Below are 17,556 nucleotides of genomic sequence, written 5' to 3'. Positions count from 1 at the left end.
TTAATGTCTGGACAAAATACAAAGACTTATTAGAAAATAAGACCCCAAGGTGGTTATCACCAATGGAAGCTAAGGCTCGGAAAAGACTCAATATGGAGGCCGTATGGCCGAAATATTGGGAAATAATAGAAAAGGTAGGAGACACTTGGAGGTTGCAGAGTTTGGAGAAATTAAAGGACAAGGTGCGAGATTGGTTACATTACGCCCAGATTAAGGAGGTTTTTAACTTGGATAAAAGGATAGGATTCCAGGTGGAAAAATCAAAATTAGAAACAGAATTGTTAGAACCAAAGACTAAGGTACTTTCAAGAATGTATAACTTGCTGTTAAAATGGAATACTCAGGATGAAATAGTTAAATCAGCCATGATAAAATGGGCTCAGGACATTGGGTACAACATTATGTTTGACGACTGGGAACGGTTATGGACCACCGGTGTGAAGTTCACGGCATGTAACGCCTTGAAAGAAAATATTATGAAAATGATATACAGGTGGTACATGACCCCAGTCAAGCTTGCAAAAATATACCATTTGCATGACAATAAATGTTGGAAATGTAAGGAGACTGAAGGGACATTCTTTCACCTCTGGTGGACCTGTCCAAAAGTGAAGGCTTTCTGGGAAATGATCTATAATGAGTTAAAAAAGGTATTTAAGTATACCTTCCCCAAGAAACCAGAAGCCTTCCTCTTGGGCATTGTCGGCCAGAAGGTGTTAAAGAAGGATAGAACTTTTTTTATGTATGCAACAACAGCAGCAAGAATACTCATCGCAAAACACTGGAAGACACAAGATTTGCCCACACTGGAAGAATGGCAGACGCAACTGATAGACTATATGGAGTTGGCCGAAATGACTGGCAGAATTCAAGATTTGGGAGAAGAGACAATGGAAGAGGACTGGAAAAAATTTAAGGACTATCTACAAAAACAGCACAAACTGTATGAATGTTAAGAAACTGCACGATTGAAAAGAACATGGTACCAGCAACTTAGCTGAAAGACATATGAGACTAAGTGATGTCAGGAGGAGCACCTGAGTTTGTGCTCAGAAGGTCCACACGCGCCACAAAGGGGGTTCCACTTGAGAGGTTCCAGGTCACCAGTACGTGGGTTGGTTTCGCACAGTGCGAATCTGGGAGTTTTGTTTTTTTTTTATAATAATTTTTATTAATTTTCCAAACATATAATAAAACAAATAATAAAACAAAACAATACAAAACATACAAACAAATAAACATGTATAATTACTTAGACCAGTGTTTCCCAACCTTTTTTGGGCAAAGGCACACTTGTTTCATGAAAAAAATCTCGAGGCACACCACCATTACAGCCCCGTGACGTCAGCGCGCAGCGTCACGCCAGGAAGGACATGAATTGCTAGCAAATTACATAATCACCTCCTTGAGGGCTGGCTCATCTTCTCCGAAGGCAGAACCCCATTAATTAACAGCACAGACTCACACCATAGCCAAGGCGGGGGAAAACTTCAGTCATGCACAGTCATGCACATGTGGGGGCTAAATGAGGACGAAGACCGGGCAGAGAGCAGGGTTCAAATCACCCCACCTGGCCAGGACAATCCCTGGGTGCTCCCTTGGGCCACTCGCCTGACCCACCTCGCAGGGCTGTTGTTGCGAGGATAACACGGGGAGAACCACGCGCGCCCCCGGGAGCTCCTTGGAGGAGAAAGCGGGCGATGAATGCAATGCACGAAATATATGAGAGGCGACCAGGTTTTGCAGGTGAGGGGGCCCCGCCAGCCTCCGCTTCCAACACCCGGCGCAACGACGCCGAAGTTTCCCCCCGGGCTCGGCTCGGGGAGCAGCGTTGCTCCCCCCCGGCTCCCCTTCGCCCTCCCGGCTCTCTCTGCCGCCCACTGGGGACCCCCCTCACCTGCCAAGTCCGGAGCGCCGGTGGAAGTTGCATGCATGCATGCAGGGCGCCGCGTTGCCATTGCATTGCACTGCACTCCATGCAACGCCTGCACGCATGCATTGCCTTGCACGCCCGCCAAGGGGTCTCCCCGCGGTCCGATGTGTCCCCTCCGGCACGGATGCAGCATTGCAAAAATAAAAAAAAACCCGACGCAGTCCTACCTGGGGGGCAGCCTCCGCCGCTCCGCCTCCGCGGGGATCCCCGGGCTCCATCCTGCTGCCCGATCTCCGCGGGGGCGCAGGCAGGCTGTGCGGGGTCTGCGCGGAAGAGCCCCTGCCCGCCCGGCTGCCGCCGCTGCGCTCATTCCATGGCCGGGAGAAGAGCGCTTCAAACAAAACGCCCGGCCCGCCAGGCCACGCTGGGAAACGTAGTTTGCGCACTCCGCGCGGGCGCGGAGCCCAAGGGCGAGGGGACTACGGATCCCGGCAGCCCCCGTGCCGGGGACGGAGGGGGAGAGGCCGGGTGCAGGGATGGAGGGACGGGTGGGCGAGCGAGTGAGTGAGTGGCAGCCACCAAGCCTTGGCCGAGAGCCAGGAAGGGCCTCCCCGGAGGAGGAGGAGGAGGAGGGAGGCGCAGAACGGGAGGGAGGGAACCCCAGGGGTCATCTAGTGACGGCGCCCCAATCAAAAATTTGACTTTAAAAAAAAAAAATCTTTCGAATTTTTAAATTTTCCCCGCGGCACACCAGGCAACATCTCGCGGCACACTAGTGTGCCGCGGAACAGTGGTTGGGAAACACTGACTTAGACCTCTTCTCATACACCTTATTTCCCGGACTTCCCCATACCTCCCTTTTCCTGCATCCTTATGTTAACCCTTTCTCAGCAACCCTTCGTTCAATTGATTCGCTCATTTTCATTTTACATTCTTTAAAGTTATGATTTACAGCTGCAATTCTCTATTTCTTATGACCATAACATCTCAGCCATCGTGAATCTTACAACAGTCTTTAAGATATTTTTTAAATTTCTTCCAGTCTTCTTCCACCGTCTCTCTCCCCTGGTCACGGATTCTGCCGGTCATCTCTGCCATTCCCATGTACTCAATCACCTTCGCTTGCCATTCTTCCAGAGTGGGTAGCTGCTGCGTCTTCCAATACTTTGCCAGAAGAATTCTTGCCGCTGTGGTAGCATACATAAAAAATGTTTTGTCCTTCCTTGACACCAATTGGCCCACCATGCCCAGGAGAAAGGCCTCTGGTTTTTTCAAAAATGTCCATTTAAGGACTTTTTTAATTTCATTATAGATCATTTCCCAATAGGCCTTTACCCTCGGGCAGGTCCACCAAAGGTGATAGAAGGTACCTTCAGTCTCATTGCATTTCCAACATTTATTACTGGGCAAATGATAAATTTTTGCAAGTTTGACTGGGGTCATGTACCACCTATAGATCATTTTCATTATATTCTCTCTCAATGCATTACAAGCTGTAAACTTAACACCTGTATTCCATAACTGTTCCCAATCATCAAACATTATGTCATGGCCTATGTCTTGTGCCCATTTGATCATAGCTGATTTTACTGTTTCATCTTGTGTATTCCACTTCAGCAGCAAATTGTACATTCTCGACAAGTTCTTAGTATTGGGTTCTAACAATTCTGTTTCTAATTTCGACCTCTCCATCTGGAAACCTATTTTCCTGTCCTGTTTAAATACCTCGTTTATCTGATGGTAATGCAACCAGTCTCGTACTTTGGACTTTAATTTGTCAAAACTCTGCAATTTAACTCTTTCACCGTCTTGTTCTAAGATTTCACAATACTTTGGCCATTTGGACTCCATATTTAGTTTTTTTATCTCTTTAGCCTCCATAGGTGATAACCACCTGGGAGTTTTACTTTCCAGTAAATCCTTATATCTTATCCAGACATTATACAGTGCTTTCCTAACAATATGGTTTTTAAAGCCTTTATGCAGTTTTACCTTGTCATACCATATGTATGCATGCCAACCAAATCTATTGTCATACCCTTCCAGATCCAAAATGTCTGTATTCTCGAGAAGTAGCCATTGTTTCAGCCAGCAAAAAGCTGCCGATTCATAATAAAGTCTCAGGTCCGGCAGGGCAAAACCCCCTCTGTCTTTTGCATCGGTTAAAATCTTAAAGTTTATTCTGGGCTTTTTGCCCTGCCAGACAAATTTTGATATGTCTTTTTGCCACCTCTTGAAACAGTCCATCTTATCCAAGATCTGGAGTGTCTGGAATAAAAACAACATTCTAGGCAATACATTCATCTTAATAACAGCAATTCGGCCTAACAAGGAAAGTCTCAACCTTGACCATATTTCTAGATCTTTCTTCACCTCTGTCCAACATTTATCGTAATTGTCTTTAAATAGGTTTACATTTTTAGAAGTCAAGTTCACACCCAGGTATTTCACCTTTTTTGCTATTGTTAAACCTGTTTCACTCTGAAACTTCTCTTTTTCTGCCATTGTTAGATTTTTCTCTAACACTTTAGTTTTTTGCATGTTCAATTTGAATCCTGCTACTTGACCAAATTTCTCAATTAGTTCTAGAACTCTTTTGGTACTAGTCTCTGGCTGTTGCAAAGTCAATACTAAGTCGTCTGCAAATGCCCTTAATTTATAGTTTTTAGCTCCGAGCTGGACACCTTTAACCAGTTGGTCCCCTCTAATCATGTTTAGCAAAACCTCCAGGACTGTTATAAAAAGTAAGGGTGATATTGGGCATCCCTGTCGTGTACCTTTTTCTATAGGAATCTCTTCCGTGACCACATTGTTGACAATCAACTTTGCTTTTTGCTTAAAGTATATAGCACCTATACCGTTTTCAAATCCTTGGCCTACCCGCATCCCTTGAAGATTCTTCTTCATAAAGGTCCAGCAAATATTATCAAAGGCTTTCTCCGCATCCACAAAAATTATCACTGCCTTTCTATTAATATTTACTTCCAACAACTCTAAAATGTCTATAATGTTCCTTACATTGTCTGACATATGTCTCCCTGGGAGAAAGCCTGTTTGGTCCTTATGAATCTCCTCCACCAAAACTCTCTTCAGTCTTTTTGCTAAAATGTCTGCAAAAATTTTGTAATCCACGTTAAGTAATGATATAGGGCGGTAGTTTTTAACCTGGTTCTTTTCAGTCTCTGTTTTCGGTATAAGTGAAATGAAAGCTTCTTTCCACGATTCGGGTGCCTTTTTCCCTTCCAAAATTTCATTACAGACCTCCTTCAATGGTTGTATTATCCATTCCTTCAATGCCTTGTAATATCTAGCAGTCAGGCCATCTGGTCCTGGAGATTTTCCCAGTTTCATCTTCTGAATGGCATCCTCTATTTCTTGTCCTGTTATTTTCTCATTCAAAATCCTTTTACTTTGGTCTGAGATCTTTGGTAATCCGTACTTTTTAATAAATTCTTCTATTTCCTGCTCATTAACCAGCCCTTGTGCATATAGTTTCCTGAAGAAACTTTGAAAACAGTTATTAATCTCATTTGGTTTGTGGATAATTTTTCCTTCCATTTCCAGACTTGTCACAGTATTCAATTTTTGTCTCTTTTTCAGTTGCCATGACAGGAGTTTCCCACATTTGTCTGCCGATTCAAATGTTCTTTGTCTCATTTGCTTTATCTTCCATTCTATCTCTTGATTCATCAGTTCCATATATTGCGTCTGATAATACTTTATTTCTCTCAAAATCTCATGAGACTTTGGTTTAGACCTCAATTTCTTTTCAGCTTCCTTTATCTTTTCCAGAAGTTTTTCTTTCCTCTCATTCTGTTTTTTCCTCTTTATGGAGTTTTGTTGTATTAGGAAACCTCGCATCACGGCCTTGCTAGCGTCCCAAATTATTCTTTTTTCCACATCAGTTCTCAAATTTATCTCGAAGTAATCTTTCAATGCTTTTTGGGCCTTTTTGTAGATCTCTTCATCTCTAAATAGGGTGTCATTCATCCTCCATCTGAAGGTTCCAGTTGTTGTTAGTTTCATCTCCATCTTCACTGCGTTGTGGTCGGAGCAAGTCTTTGGGCAGATTTCTGCTTTTTTTATCTTCGGTGCCATACAACTAGTTACCCAAATTTGGTCAATCCTTGTCCAGGTCATTTTAGCTTCAGAGAAAAAAGTTCCCTCCCTCTCCAGAGGGTTCTTTACTCTCCAAATGTCAATCAAGTCCAGTGTTTCAGTCATCTCAAAAAAAGTCTTTGGAAGTCTTCCCTCCTTAGAGATTGTCTGTCTCTGTGCCTTATCCATGTTAGTGGAGACAACACCATTCATATCTCCCATCATTATAATTTTAAAGTCCAAATAGTCCATTAAAGTCTCATGCAACTTCTTGAAGAATTCCGCCTTCCCCTCATTTGGTGCATATATTCCCAATATCATAATTTTTTCTCCTTGAACTTGTATTTCTATTGCCAGGTATCTTCCTTGGTCGTCTTTAAAAATCATTTTAGGAGCCAATTTCTCTTTTGCATAAATCACAACACCTCTTTTTTTAACTTTATCTGATGAAATAAATTCTTGTCCAAGCCTCTTATTTATAAGTAATTTCCTGTGTGTCCTGGTCACATGCGTTTCTTGTAAACATATTAGGTCCAATTGCTCTCTCTTCAAAATATGAAAGACTTGGCGTCTCTTCCTGGGGAGGTTAAGACCATTACAATTCCAACTAAGAAGTTGCAGAGACATTTTGGTACTATGTACCTACTCCTCCAACTGCTCCAAGTTTTTGTTCCTCCTCCGATGGTAATAAGAGTCCAAATGAGAGATTTGCAATGTCTGTCGGTTCTTTCTCTACTGTTGTGTCTACTGTTCCTTTCTGTAGGTCCTCCTGGTTTCTTTCCAAAAACAATTCTTTGTCTTGAACTGTTTTTATTTTGATCTTCCTTCCTGTGTAGTTGAAAGACAGTCCTTGTGGGAACTCCCACCTGAAAGGTATGTTGTTCTTCTTCAGAAGGTAAACCAAATCTTTGTAAAAGGCCCTCACCTCCAAAATGTATTTAGGGATGTCTTTAAAGATCTGAACTTGACAATTCTGGATTACAAGAGCCTTTTGATAATGTAGATTTAGTATCTTGTCTCTTTCTTCTCTAGATCTCAATGTAATCAAGCAATCCCTAGGCTTCTTGCCTTGCCTTCTGCCCAACCGGAAGGCCGTTGTTATTTCAAGTTCTTCCTCCTGAAATTCGTCCTGCCAGAATTCCAAAATATTTTCTGTGAGGAATTCTGCAAGACTGTCTTTCTCATCCTCTGGAACTAGTCTTAATTTAAGATTTTTCTCCTTTCTCTGAAGTTCCCACAAAGACAAAGTTGCATCATGTTCATTCACCTTTTTTGTGATTGGTGCAAGCTCCCTCTTAGTCTCTTCTGCTGTATCTTTTGCACTTTGAGCAATCTTTCTTGTTTCAGAATTTTCTTGAATAAGTTTATTTATAGAATCTGTATTAGAAGCTACACTTGCCGTGTTCAAATCCAATCTTGCTGTCAGGTCATTCAGTTTTTTTGTATTCTCCGCTGACTGCTTTGTCAATGCTTCCAAAGACTGGTTTATTTTGAGCAATGCCTGTGTCATTGACTCCATAGATGCAGTTGGTACTTTTTCCTGTCCAGCTGGTGTTATGCCTTGCATCGAACCCCTTTTCTTTTGAGTTTGCTGAGTTTGTTTTGCTTTGGATCTAGTTGTTATCTCATCTGGTTGGCCACTCATATCCTCAAGGTCAGTTCTCACAGGAAGGACTTAGAAGTGGAAAATTCCACTCTTTTCCTCTCTCAGTAGCGAATTTCCTTTAAGTCCTCTAGAGGGAGCATTTAATTGTATCCAATTTAGAAAGTCAGAAACACATAAGACAGGAAACAAAGAATCCAGAAACAAAGAGTCCAAAAGTCCACCATCAAAGTTCTTATCACAGTTTCAGTATCCTCAGATGTTCACAAAATAACTCCATTAAAGTCTTATAACTTTGTTTCAGTCAAAACCCCAACTTTGTATCCAATTTAAATTGACAGTTCAGTTCCCTAGTGCCTTACTCCGGCAGCCCGACTCAGGGTTTTTGACAGTGGAAGATCTTTTTCCTCCACTTCCTTCAAACAGGTTTGTAAATTTCCGATTTTACTTCCCCCCTTCTCCTGCTTACTGGGGGGAAGTTTTAAGTCCGATGTCAGGTTTTGACAGCTTAAAAGTTAGCCTTCATTTAAATGCAGCTTTGTTCTTTCGTTGCTTTATTTAATCATGCAGTCCGGGGAGGCAGACTTCCTTACTTTATGCCTTTCCCGTTTTCAGCCAAATTTTCCAAATTCAATTTTAAATGTCCCGTTCCGTCTGTCAATCTTACTCACGGGTTTTACAGTCCAATTTCAGTTTCAGGAAGGAATCGGCGCTCTCTGTTCAATGGCGACGCGGCTTCACTCCGCAGGCTGGGTAGCGACTCTCAGCACCGCGCTCACACCCGATGCCGCTCCGTAGCCTTTAAAAAGGCTCTTTCGCAGTACCGGGGGGCGCAAAAGGTGCCCACCGAGTCTCCTTGTTCACAGGCTTCAGCGCCTGTGATTTTAGGGGTCCCCTGCTCGCCGTAGCGGGTCAGACCCGAACATGAGGCGTGGTTATGTTTCACATACGGGAACCTTACTGTGTGTGTGTGTCAGTCTTCTTTCTGTTCTGTTCGGAGGAGGAGAGATGTGTGCGTTGTCGCCAGGTGTTTGAAGCTGATTTTACGATGTTAAGCTACACGATTAAAGACTGTTGGAGATAACAGTCTGTTCCGATTTATTACCCACACACTGCAACTGCTTCTACCGCTGTGTACATTATGCTTAAAACGGCCAAAGAGGCTGGAGGACGTTTTCGATCGGCACAGACAGCTCGCAGCCGCAGCGGAAGTGTGCTGGGCTCCATTTGGCCGCCATAATCTCTTCACATACCCAAAGGAGCGTCTCCATGAACTGAGGTCCAGTTCTGAGGGTCTTCTGCTGATTCCCTCTCTGTGATAAGTGAAGTTACTGGGAACCAGGCAGAAGACCTTCTCCACAGTGGCCCCCACCCTGGGGAATGCCCTCCCATCAGGTGATAAGGAGATAAGAAAATGCATAACTTTTGGAAGACACCTGATGTCTTCTTATGCTTTTATATGTGCTGGAAGGCACCCAGCCACATGGGTGTGGTATGAAGAAGAAGAAGAAGAAGAAGAAGAAGAAGAAGAAGAAGAAGAAGAAGAAGATCTCTTCCTAGATGCTTTCCAAAAAAGGATGGGCCATTACTCTCCCTCCTCTTTGGAGCCCCTTGGGAGTATCCAGAGGAAAGTCTCACCTGCTGCTCTGCCTGCTTCCTCTCCTCTGCCTGACTCAGGAGGAAACCTTCGGCCAGGGCCACCGCCTGGGAACTGGTCTCTGCTCCGCATTCCCTCACCCAGATCTCCATCTCCAGAGGAAGGACAGCCAGGAACTGCTCCAAGATCACCAGGTCCAACATCTCAGCTTTCGTGTGCCTTTCTGGCTTCAGCCACTGATGGCAAAGGTGGTAGAACTGGCTGCAAACCTCTCGGGATCCTTTGGCCTCCTGGAAGCAGAACTGCCTGAGCTGCTGGCTCTGCACCTCTGAGCAAAGGGTGTCCTCCTCACCCAGGATCTTCTGCACGGAGTTTTCCCAGAATTCCCCACTGCGCCCTGTTTCCATGGCATGGCCTCTTCCTGCTTCAGGGCCAGCAGAGTCTTGCTCATCCATCTGGGCTCTCCGGAAGTCTCCAAGAGATTGGAAGGAGCCCCTTGGTCCTCTGCCAAGTTCTACTGCAAGGTGCAGCAAATCCTACGAATCAAACACATTTTTCTATTGTAAGATCAAAGCACAGCCAAGAGAAGAAGAATGTTCCCTGAGCAAGTGTAGGGAGAGGAGGAGGAGGAAGAAGTCATAACTGTGAATGACACGTGAGTGTAATCTGGAGCCAAGGCAACAGTGGGGGTCCCTCCCCTCCCCACTTCATAGTCCAGAGCTTCGCCCCAACCCAGCCATATCTGCTTGGGTGGCTTGGTGAGCAGCAGGGCCCATGTCTAGCTCCAGCCCACCGTCCCTTGGGGACTTCCTGCTCTGGATCCGAGGGGACGGTGGCAAGGCCCTCTGGGTGGAACTGCCCTGGAAGACGCCTCGGAAACTGGACTTTCCGTCAAATAAAGAATTAGGGAGGGAAAATGGCCGACATACAGAGATTTGTTAACAGAGAGAAGGGAAGCGTCATCTTCATGGTATTTCCCTCTTAATATACTTCTCCCTCATAATAATGTCCCTCTTAATATCCTTCTCCCTCACAATTATGTCCCTCTTAATATCCTTCTCCCTCACAATTATGTCCCTCTTAATATCCTTCTCCCTCATAATAATGTCCCTCTTAATATCCTTCTCCCTCATAATAATGTCCCTCTTAATATCCTTCTCCCTCATAATAATGTCTCTCTTAATATACTTCTCCCTCATAATAATGTCCCTCTTAATATCCTTCTCCCTCATAATAATGTCCCCCTTACTACTCCCTCATAATAATGTCCCTCTTAATATCCTTCTCCCTCACAATAATGTCCCTCTTAATATACTTCTCCCTCATAATAATGTCTCTCTTAATATACTTCTCCCTCATAATTATGTCCCTCTTAATATCCTTCTCCCTCACAATCATGTCCCTCTTAATATCCTTCTCCCTCACAATCATGTCCCTCTTAATATCCTTCTCCCTCACAATCATGTCCCTCTTAATATCCTTCTCCCTCATAATAATGTCCCTCTTAATATCCTTCTCCCTCATAATAATGTCCCTCTTAATATCCTTCTCCCTCACAATCATGTCCCTCTTAATATCCTTCTCCCTCACAATAATGTCCCTCTTAATATCCTTCTCCCTCACAATCATGTCCCTCTTAATATCCTTCTCCCTCACAATCATGTCCCTCTTAATATCCTTCTCCCTCACAATAATGTCCCTCTTAATATCCTTCTCCCTCACAATAATCTCCCTCTTAATATCCTTCTCCCTCACAATAATGTCCCTCTTAATATCCTTCTCCCTCACAATAATGTCCCTCTTAATATCCTTCTCCCTCATAATAATGTCCCTCTTAATATCCTTCTCCCTCACAATAATGTCCCTCTTAATATCCTTCTCCCTCACAATCATGTCCCTCTTAATATCCTTCTCCCTCATAATAATGTCCCTCTTAATATACTTCTCCCTCATAATAATGTCCCTCTTAATATACTTCTTCCTCACAATTATGTCCCTCTTAATATCCTTCTCCCTCATAATAATGTCCCTCTTAATATCCTTCTCCCTCGCAATTATGTCCCTCTTAATATCCCTCTCCCTCATAATAATGTCTCTCTTAATATACTTCTCCCTCATAATAATGTCCCTCTTAATATCCTTCTCCCTCACAATCATGTCCCTCTTAATATCCTTCTCCCTCACAATAATGTCCCTCTTAATATCCTTCTCCCTCACAATCATGTCCCTCTTAATATCCTTCTCCCTCACAATCATGTCCCTCTTAATATCCTTCTCCCTCACAATAATGTCCCTCTTAATATCCTTCTCCCTCACAATAATCTCCCTCTTAATATCCTTCTCCCTCACAATAATGTCCCTCTTAATATCCTTCTCCCTCATAATAATGTCCCTCTTAATATCCTTCTCCCTCACAATAATGTCCCTCTTAATATCCTTCTCCCTCACAATCATGTCCCTCTTAATATCCTTCTCCCTCATAATAATGTCCCTCTTAATATCCTTCTCCCTCATAATAATGTCCCTCTCAATATCCTTCTCCCTCACAATTATGTCCCTCTTAATATCCTTCTCCCTCATAATAATGTTCCTCTTAATATCCTTCTCCCTCATAATAATGTCCCTCTTAATATCCTTCTCCCTCACAATCATGTCCCTCTTAATATCCTTCTCCCTCACAATAATGTCCCTCTTAATATCCTTCTCCCTCACAATAATGTCCCTCTTAATATCCTTCTCCCTCACAATAATGTCCCTCTTAATATCCTTCTCCCTCATAATAATGTCCCTCTTAATATCCTTCTCCCTCACAATAATGTCCCTCTTAATATCCTTCTCCCTCACAATTATGTCCCTCTTAATATCCTTCTCCCTCACAATTATGTCCCTCTTAATATCCTTCTCCCTCATAATAATGTCCCTCTTAATATCCTTCTCCCTCACAATAATGTCCCTCTTAATATCCTTCTCCCTCACAATAATGTCCCTCTTAATATCCTTCTCCCTCATAATCATGTCCCTCTTAATATACTTCTCCCTCATAATAATGTCCCCCTTAATATACTTCTCCCTCATAATAATGTCCGTCTTAATATACTTCTCCCTCACAATTATGTCCCTCTTAATATCCTTCTCCCTCTTAATACCCTTCTCCCTCATAATTATATCCCTCTTAATATCCTTCTCCCTCACAATAATGTCCCTCTTAATATCCTTCTCCCTCACAATAATGTCCCTCTTAATATCCTTCTCCCTCACAATAATGTCCCTCTTAATATCCTTCTCCCTCACAATAATGTCCCTCTTAATATCCTTCTCCCTCACAATTATGTCCCTCTTAATGTCCTTCTCCCTCATAATAATGTCCCTCTTAATATCCTTCTCCCTCACAATTATGTCCCTCTTAATGTCCTTCTCCCTCATAATAATGTCCCTCTTAATATCCTTCTCCCTCATAATAATGTCCCTCTTAATATACTTCTCCCTCACAATCATGTCCCTCTTAATGTCCTTCTCCCTCACAATCATGTCCCTCCGAATGTCCTTCTCCCTCCTCACTCTCTTCCAGTCCCACCTCCCTGGCCAGGGCCTGAGGTCCCTCTGGCTCCCTCCCGGACCCCCCAGCCTCTCTTCCCTCCCCTTCCCGCCTCCCGGGGCAGGGAGTTCCCCAGGCTTCCCCCGAGAGGAGACCCACCAGAGCCCGGCAGGCGAAGGCGAGGCCGGAAGGGACGTCAGAGGGGAGGAGGAGGAGGAGGAGGAGGAGGAGCGGCCCGCCTTCCTTTCCTGTCCTCTCTAGGAAGCCAGCTCGGCGCCCCTTAACCCTTCTCTCTCCCTGCGGAGGAGCCCGGGCGTCGCGCAGGCGCAGAGCTGCCCCTTCCGGGGGGGGGGGGAGAGGGAGGAAGCAGGACCCAGAACCCGGGACTGGGCGCGTGTGCGTGGGAAGGGGGAACCCGTGTCCGGGAGGAGGAGCCCGACTCTCTGCCCGGGGCTGCGAAGGGGCGTCTGGGCGGGGGAGAGGGGGGCCTTGGGGGGGCCAGATGGGGGACCCGGGGTGTCTCTTCTCCGGGGGGGGCGAGTCCCGCCTGGCTCTCTTGGGGCCCCTGGGGGGGGCTGCGGAGCTGAGAGCCCTGTCCCAGCAAGAGGGGGTCCCGGGGGGGGGCTGGAGGGGGCAGACATTGCCAGACATGGCTGGGGGGGCCATTCTGCGTTGTCCCATCTGCCGCTTTGTGTCTGTATTTCAGCCATAAATGTATGTTCTTGGTGAAGTCGCCTTGGAAGCAACACAGGAGCAGCCAAGGGGGTTTTCCTAGGAAGCCTTTTATTCCCCTCGGGTGACATTGTGTGTTCTGAACACGCTGCCATTCTTATACCCCCAAAATTCCTGCATTCAGTAAGTCTTAGAATTTGGCTTAGACTTGGGTTGCCAGACGCGTGTGGATTAAACGGTGTGTTTGACGCTCCTCATCCTCTGGAATCAGCGTGTCTTCACAGCTCCTTCAACCAGGCAAGGAAGGACGCCTGGATCCAGAATTGGCCCCCACGGTCACTGAGGGCCTCATGGTTGAAACCGTGTTAACTCTCTGCCTGGGGCTGCGAAGGGGCGTCTGGGCGGGGGAGAGGGGAGCCTTCCAGGGGGGTCGCAGGGGCCAGATGGGGGACCCGGGGGTGTCTCTTCTCCGGGGGGGCGAGTCCCGCCTGGCTCTCTTGGGGGCCCGTGGGCGGGTCTGGGGGGGTTGCGGGGCAGAGAGCCCTGTCCCAGCAAGAGGGGTCCCGGGGGGGGCTGAAGGGGCAGCTGGAGGGGGGAAACATGGGGGGGGGCATTCTGCGTTGTCCCATCTGCTGCTTTGTGTCTGTATTTCAGCCATAAATGTATGTTCTTGGTGAAGTCGCCTTGGAAGCAACACAGGAGCAGCCAAGGGGGTTTTCCTGGGAAGCCTTTTATTCCCCTCTGGTGACATTGTGTGTTCTGAACACGCTGCCATTCTTATACCCCCAAAATTCCTGCATTCAGTAAGTCTTAGAATTTGGCTTAGACTTGGGTTGCCAGACGCGTGTGGATTAAACGGTGTGCTTGACGCTCCTCATCCTCTGGAATCAGCGTGTCTTCACAGCTCCTTCAACCAGGCAAGTTTGTCATGAAGTGAGAGGCTCGGGTCATGGGCTGTTCAGAGAAGAAAGGGACTCGGTAGAAGAGGCCAAGGTGAGAGGGCCCTCTTCCTCGGCAGGTGAAGCAAGGTGAGCTGCAGAGCTTAGGAGTTATGGGATGGAGAAGCAGAGCAGCAGGCAGAGCAGGATGGTTGAGGTTTGTTTGAATCCACAGCTGCGGCTCTGGGAGAAACAAGAACCTCTAGGAGTGTCAGTGCTGTAAAGCCCACATTCTCCATGCTCAGGTTGCAGATACATGTCAATAAACCAGATATCATGAAGACACCAGTGACTTCTCTGTGCCTCATTCCAAAAGGAAACACGAACCCTGAGTGACCACCTTAAATCCTTGGAGAGATTGGGATGGATGCAACAACAGAGAGAGAGAGAGAGAGTTGTTCATTTGCTGAATTGGATTGTTTCAACCTGGAAACAAAACATCGCAGCTTCTCTGGCCTACCTATAGTAGGAGTATTGAAAGTGAGAGTCATCATCGCACCCTCGTTTTTGCTCCTCAAAATCTGCCCACCCTCCCAGAGAAGGGCAACCAAGGAGATGAAGACTCCGTCCTTTTCCTTCTGTGACGGCAGGTTGCTCTTGCTCCTTGTCCGCCTTCCAAAATGAAGAACAGAATCCTAAAGTTGGAAGGGACCCCAAGGTCCATCTAGGCCAGGGGAGGCAACCTAAGGCCCGGGGGCCGGATGCGGCCCAATCGCCTTCTCAATCCGGCCCCCGGACGGTCCGGGAATCAGCGTGTTTTTGCATGAGTAGAATGTGTCCTTTTACTTAAAATGCATCTCTGGGTTATTTGTGGGGTATAGGAATTTCATAGAATCATAGAATCATAGAGTTGGAAGAGACCACAAGGGCCATCGAGTCCAACCCCCTGCCAAGCAGGAAACACCATCAGAGCACTCCTGACATATGGTTGTCAAGCCTCTGCTTAAAGACCTCCAAAGTAGGAGACTCCACCACACTCCTTGGCAGCAAATTCCACTGTCGAACAGCTCTTACTGTCAGGAAGTTCTTCCTAATGTTTAGGTGGAATATTTGAACATGGCTATCATATCACCCCTTAACCTCCTCTTCTCCAGGCTAAACATGCACCACAATTCAAGAAGGACACTGACAAACTGGAACGTGTCCAGAGGAGGGCAACCAAAATGGTCAAAGGCCTGGAAACGATGCCTTATGAGGAACGGCTAAGTGAGCTGGGCATGTTTAGCCTGGAGAAGAGGAGGTTAAGGGGTGATATGATAGCCATGTTCCAATATATCAAAGGATGTCACATAGAGGAGGGAGAAAGGTTGTTTTCTGCTGCTCCAGACAAGCGGACACGGAGCAATGGATCCAAACTACAAGAAAGAAGATTCCACCTAAACATTAGGAAGAACTTCCTGACAGTAAGAGCTGTTCGACAGTGGAATTTGCTGCCAAGGAGTGTGGTGGAGTCTCCTACTTTGGAGGTCTTTAAGCAGAGGCTTGACAACCATATGTCAGGAGTGCTCTGATGGTGTTTCCTGCTTGGCAGGGGGTTGGACTCGATGGCCCTTGTGGTCTCTTCCAACTCTATGATTCTATGATTCTATAGCTCCCTTAGCCGTTCCTCATAAGGCATCGTTTCCAGGCCTTTGACCATTTTGGTTGCCCTCCTCTGGACACGTTCTAGTTTGTCAGTGTCCTTCTTGAATTGTGGTGCCCAGAACTGGACACAGTACTCCAGGTGAGGTCTGACCAGAGCAGAATACAGTGGCACTATTACTTCCCTTGATTGATGCAGCCCAGAATTGCATTGGCTTTTTTAGCTGCCGCGTCACACTGTTGGCTCATGTCAAGTTTGTGGTCAACGAAGACTCCTAGATCCTTTTTACATGTACTGCTCTCAAGCCAGGTTCATTCCCCCCAAAAAAATATATTCCGGCCCCCCACAAGGTCTGAGGGATGGTGGACCGGCCCCCGGCTGGAAAAGCTTGCTGCCCCCAGATCTAGGGCTGTTTTTAAATGTCCCAACGCTGCCTGGCACTGGTCCCTCCAAATGCTCTTGTCTGGCTGGTCTTTCTTCTCCCAGTCATGTCAAGGAGCAACATGGGGGCTAAAAGGAGGAATAAATATCCCACTCCCCCCAGAAAAGCTCTTCTTTCTCTTTCTGTGGAGGGTCTAGGCCCCTCTTGAAGGACCTTTGCCTTGCTCCAGTCAGGTTGTATATTTCCACCCCTTGGGACGGGACCCAAATATTTGACTTGCCTCATTTTGAAAACTGGTGATACGGAAGTGGGGGGCATGTATTCTTCACCTCCTTCTTCGCTACAATATATCCATTTATTTCCAATTGTCAATGTCAAAAGGGACTAAAATCTATAAAATTCATAGAAAATCAATGTGCCAATTTGCTCAATTTCTCTAGGACCCCAGACACCTCCCCTGTCCTCCATAATCCCTCAAGCAAGGTGTCAAGACCCTAATCCGGTCAAATCGCTCTGCCAAGCCCTTCCTCCGGGCGATGCCAGGTGACAGACTATGCATACATGGACCATTGTCTTCTCAGGATGTGCTTATCTGCGCATATCTCCAGCTCTGCATATTCCCCCCTCCCTCCTCCATATGTTAATCCGGTGTAACCCAACCTCTTCCTAATGTATTCGTGATGTAATCTGTGTAACCCAACCTCTTCTTAATGTATTCATGATGTAACTGGGATGTATTTTGCACTGTATTCTGGGACATGGAGGGAAATTTCAAAAGTTCATGTCACCCCTTTCTCGCTGTTCAATCTCGCCTTGAACCTGCTGCGCAATAAACTTGGATCTTCTGCAGTTTGCTCCTGTCTCCGGCTGAGCTCATTTTCCTCCGCAGGGACCCACAGACCTAGTCTGACGAGCTGGGTGGCAGAGTAGCCCCGCACCCAGAATTTTCCGTAACACTGGCATTTTGAAGCTTGGACCATTAGGCCTGCACACCATCACCTTTTACATACTTTACATTTGCTGGGGCAAAATCTCCACCCCCAAAATTGCTTGCGGCAGTTCTGCCCTCGCCTTAATCTCCTCCATTTTTAACGGAAACATCTCTTTTTCATGGGCCATCTTGGCCTCCCTGTCTCTTTCTTCTTGGGCTGGCTCATCTCTCTCTCTCTCTCTCTCTCTCTCTCTCTCTCTCTCTCTCTCTCTCCCTGTATCTCTGCTAGATGAAGGGCAGCTGCCATTCTGGCCTCTTCTCTTTCTTTCTCTGCTTCAACCTTAG

At 46.1% G+C, this 17,556-nt stretch overlaps 1 protein-coding gene across 1 annotated transcript in view; it reads right to left on the bottom strand.

Annotated features, from left to right (window-relative positions):
- The window catches only part of LOC310712893 (zinc finger protein 213-like), a 356,206-nt gene extending 343,306 nt beyond the window's left edge, over nucleotides 1-12,900 (bottom strand). The window contains exons 1-2 of the mRNA XM_083516339.1: nucleotides 12,866-12,900; nucleotides 9,213-9,707 (exon numbers count right to left, since the gene is read on the bottom strand). Of these exons, the coding sequence (XP_083372465.1) occupies nucleotides 9,213-9,626 (414 nt within the window). The 5' untranslated portion in view covers nucleotides 9,627-9,707; nucleotides 12,866-12,900. The remainder of the gene's footprint in view (nucleotides 1-9,212; nucleotides 9,708-12,865) is intronic.
- Nucleotides 12,901-17,556: the final 4,656 nt, after the last annotated feature.

The sequence above is a fragment of the Podarcis liolepis genome (assembly GCF_965112155.1).
Source record: "Podarcis liolepis genome assembly, chromosome: 7".
NCBI lineage: Eukaryota > Metazoa > Chordata > Lepidosauria > Squamata > Lacertidae > Podarcis > Podarcis liolepis.
The sequence above is the reverse complement of the archived record's forward strand: the minus strand, read 5'-3'. Positions and strand labels throughout refer to the sequence as shown.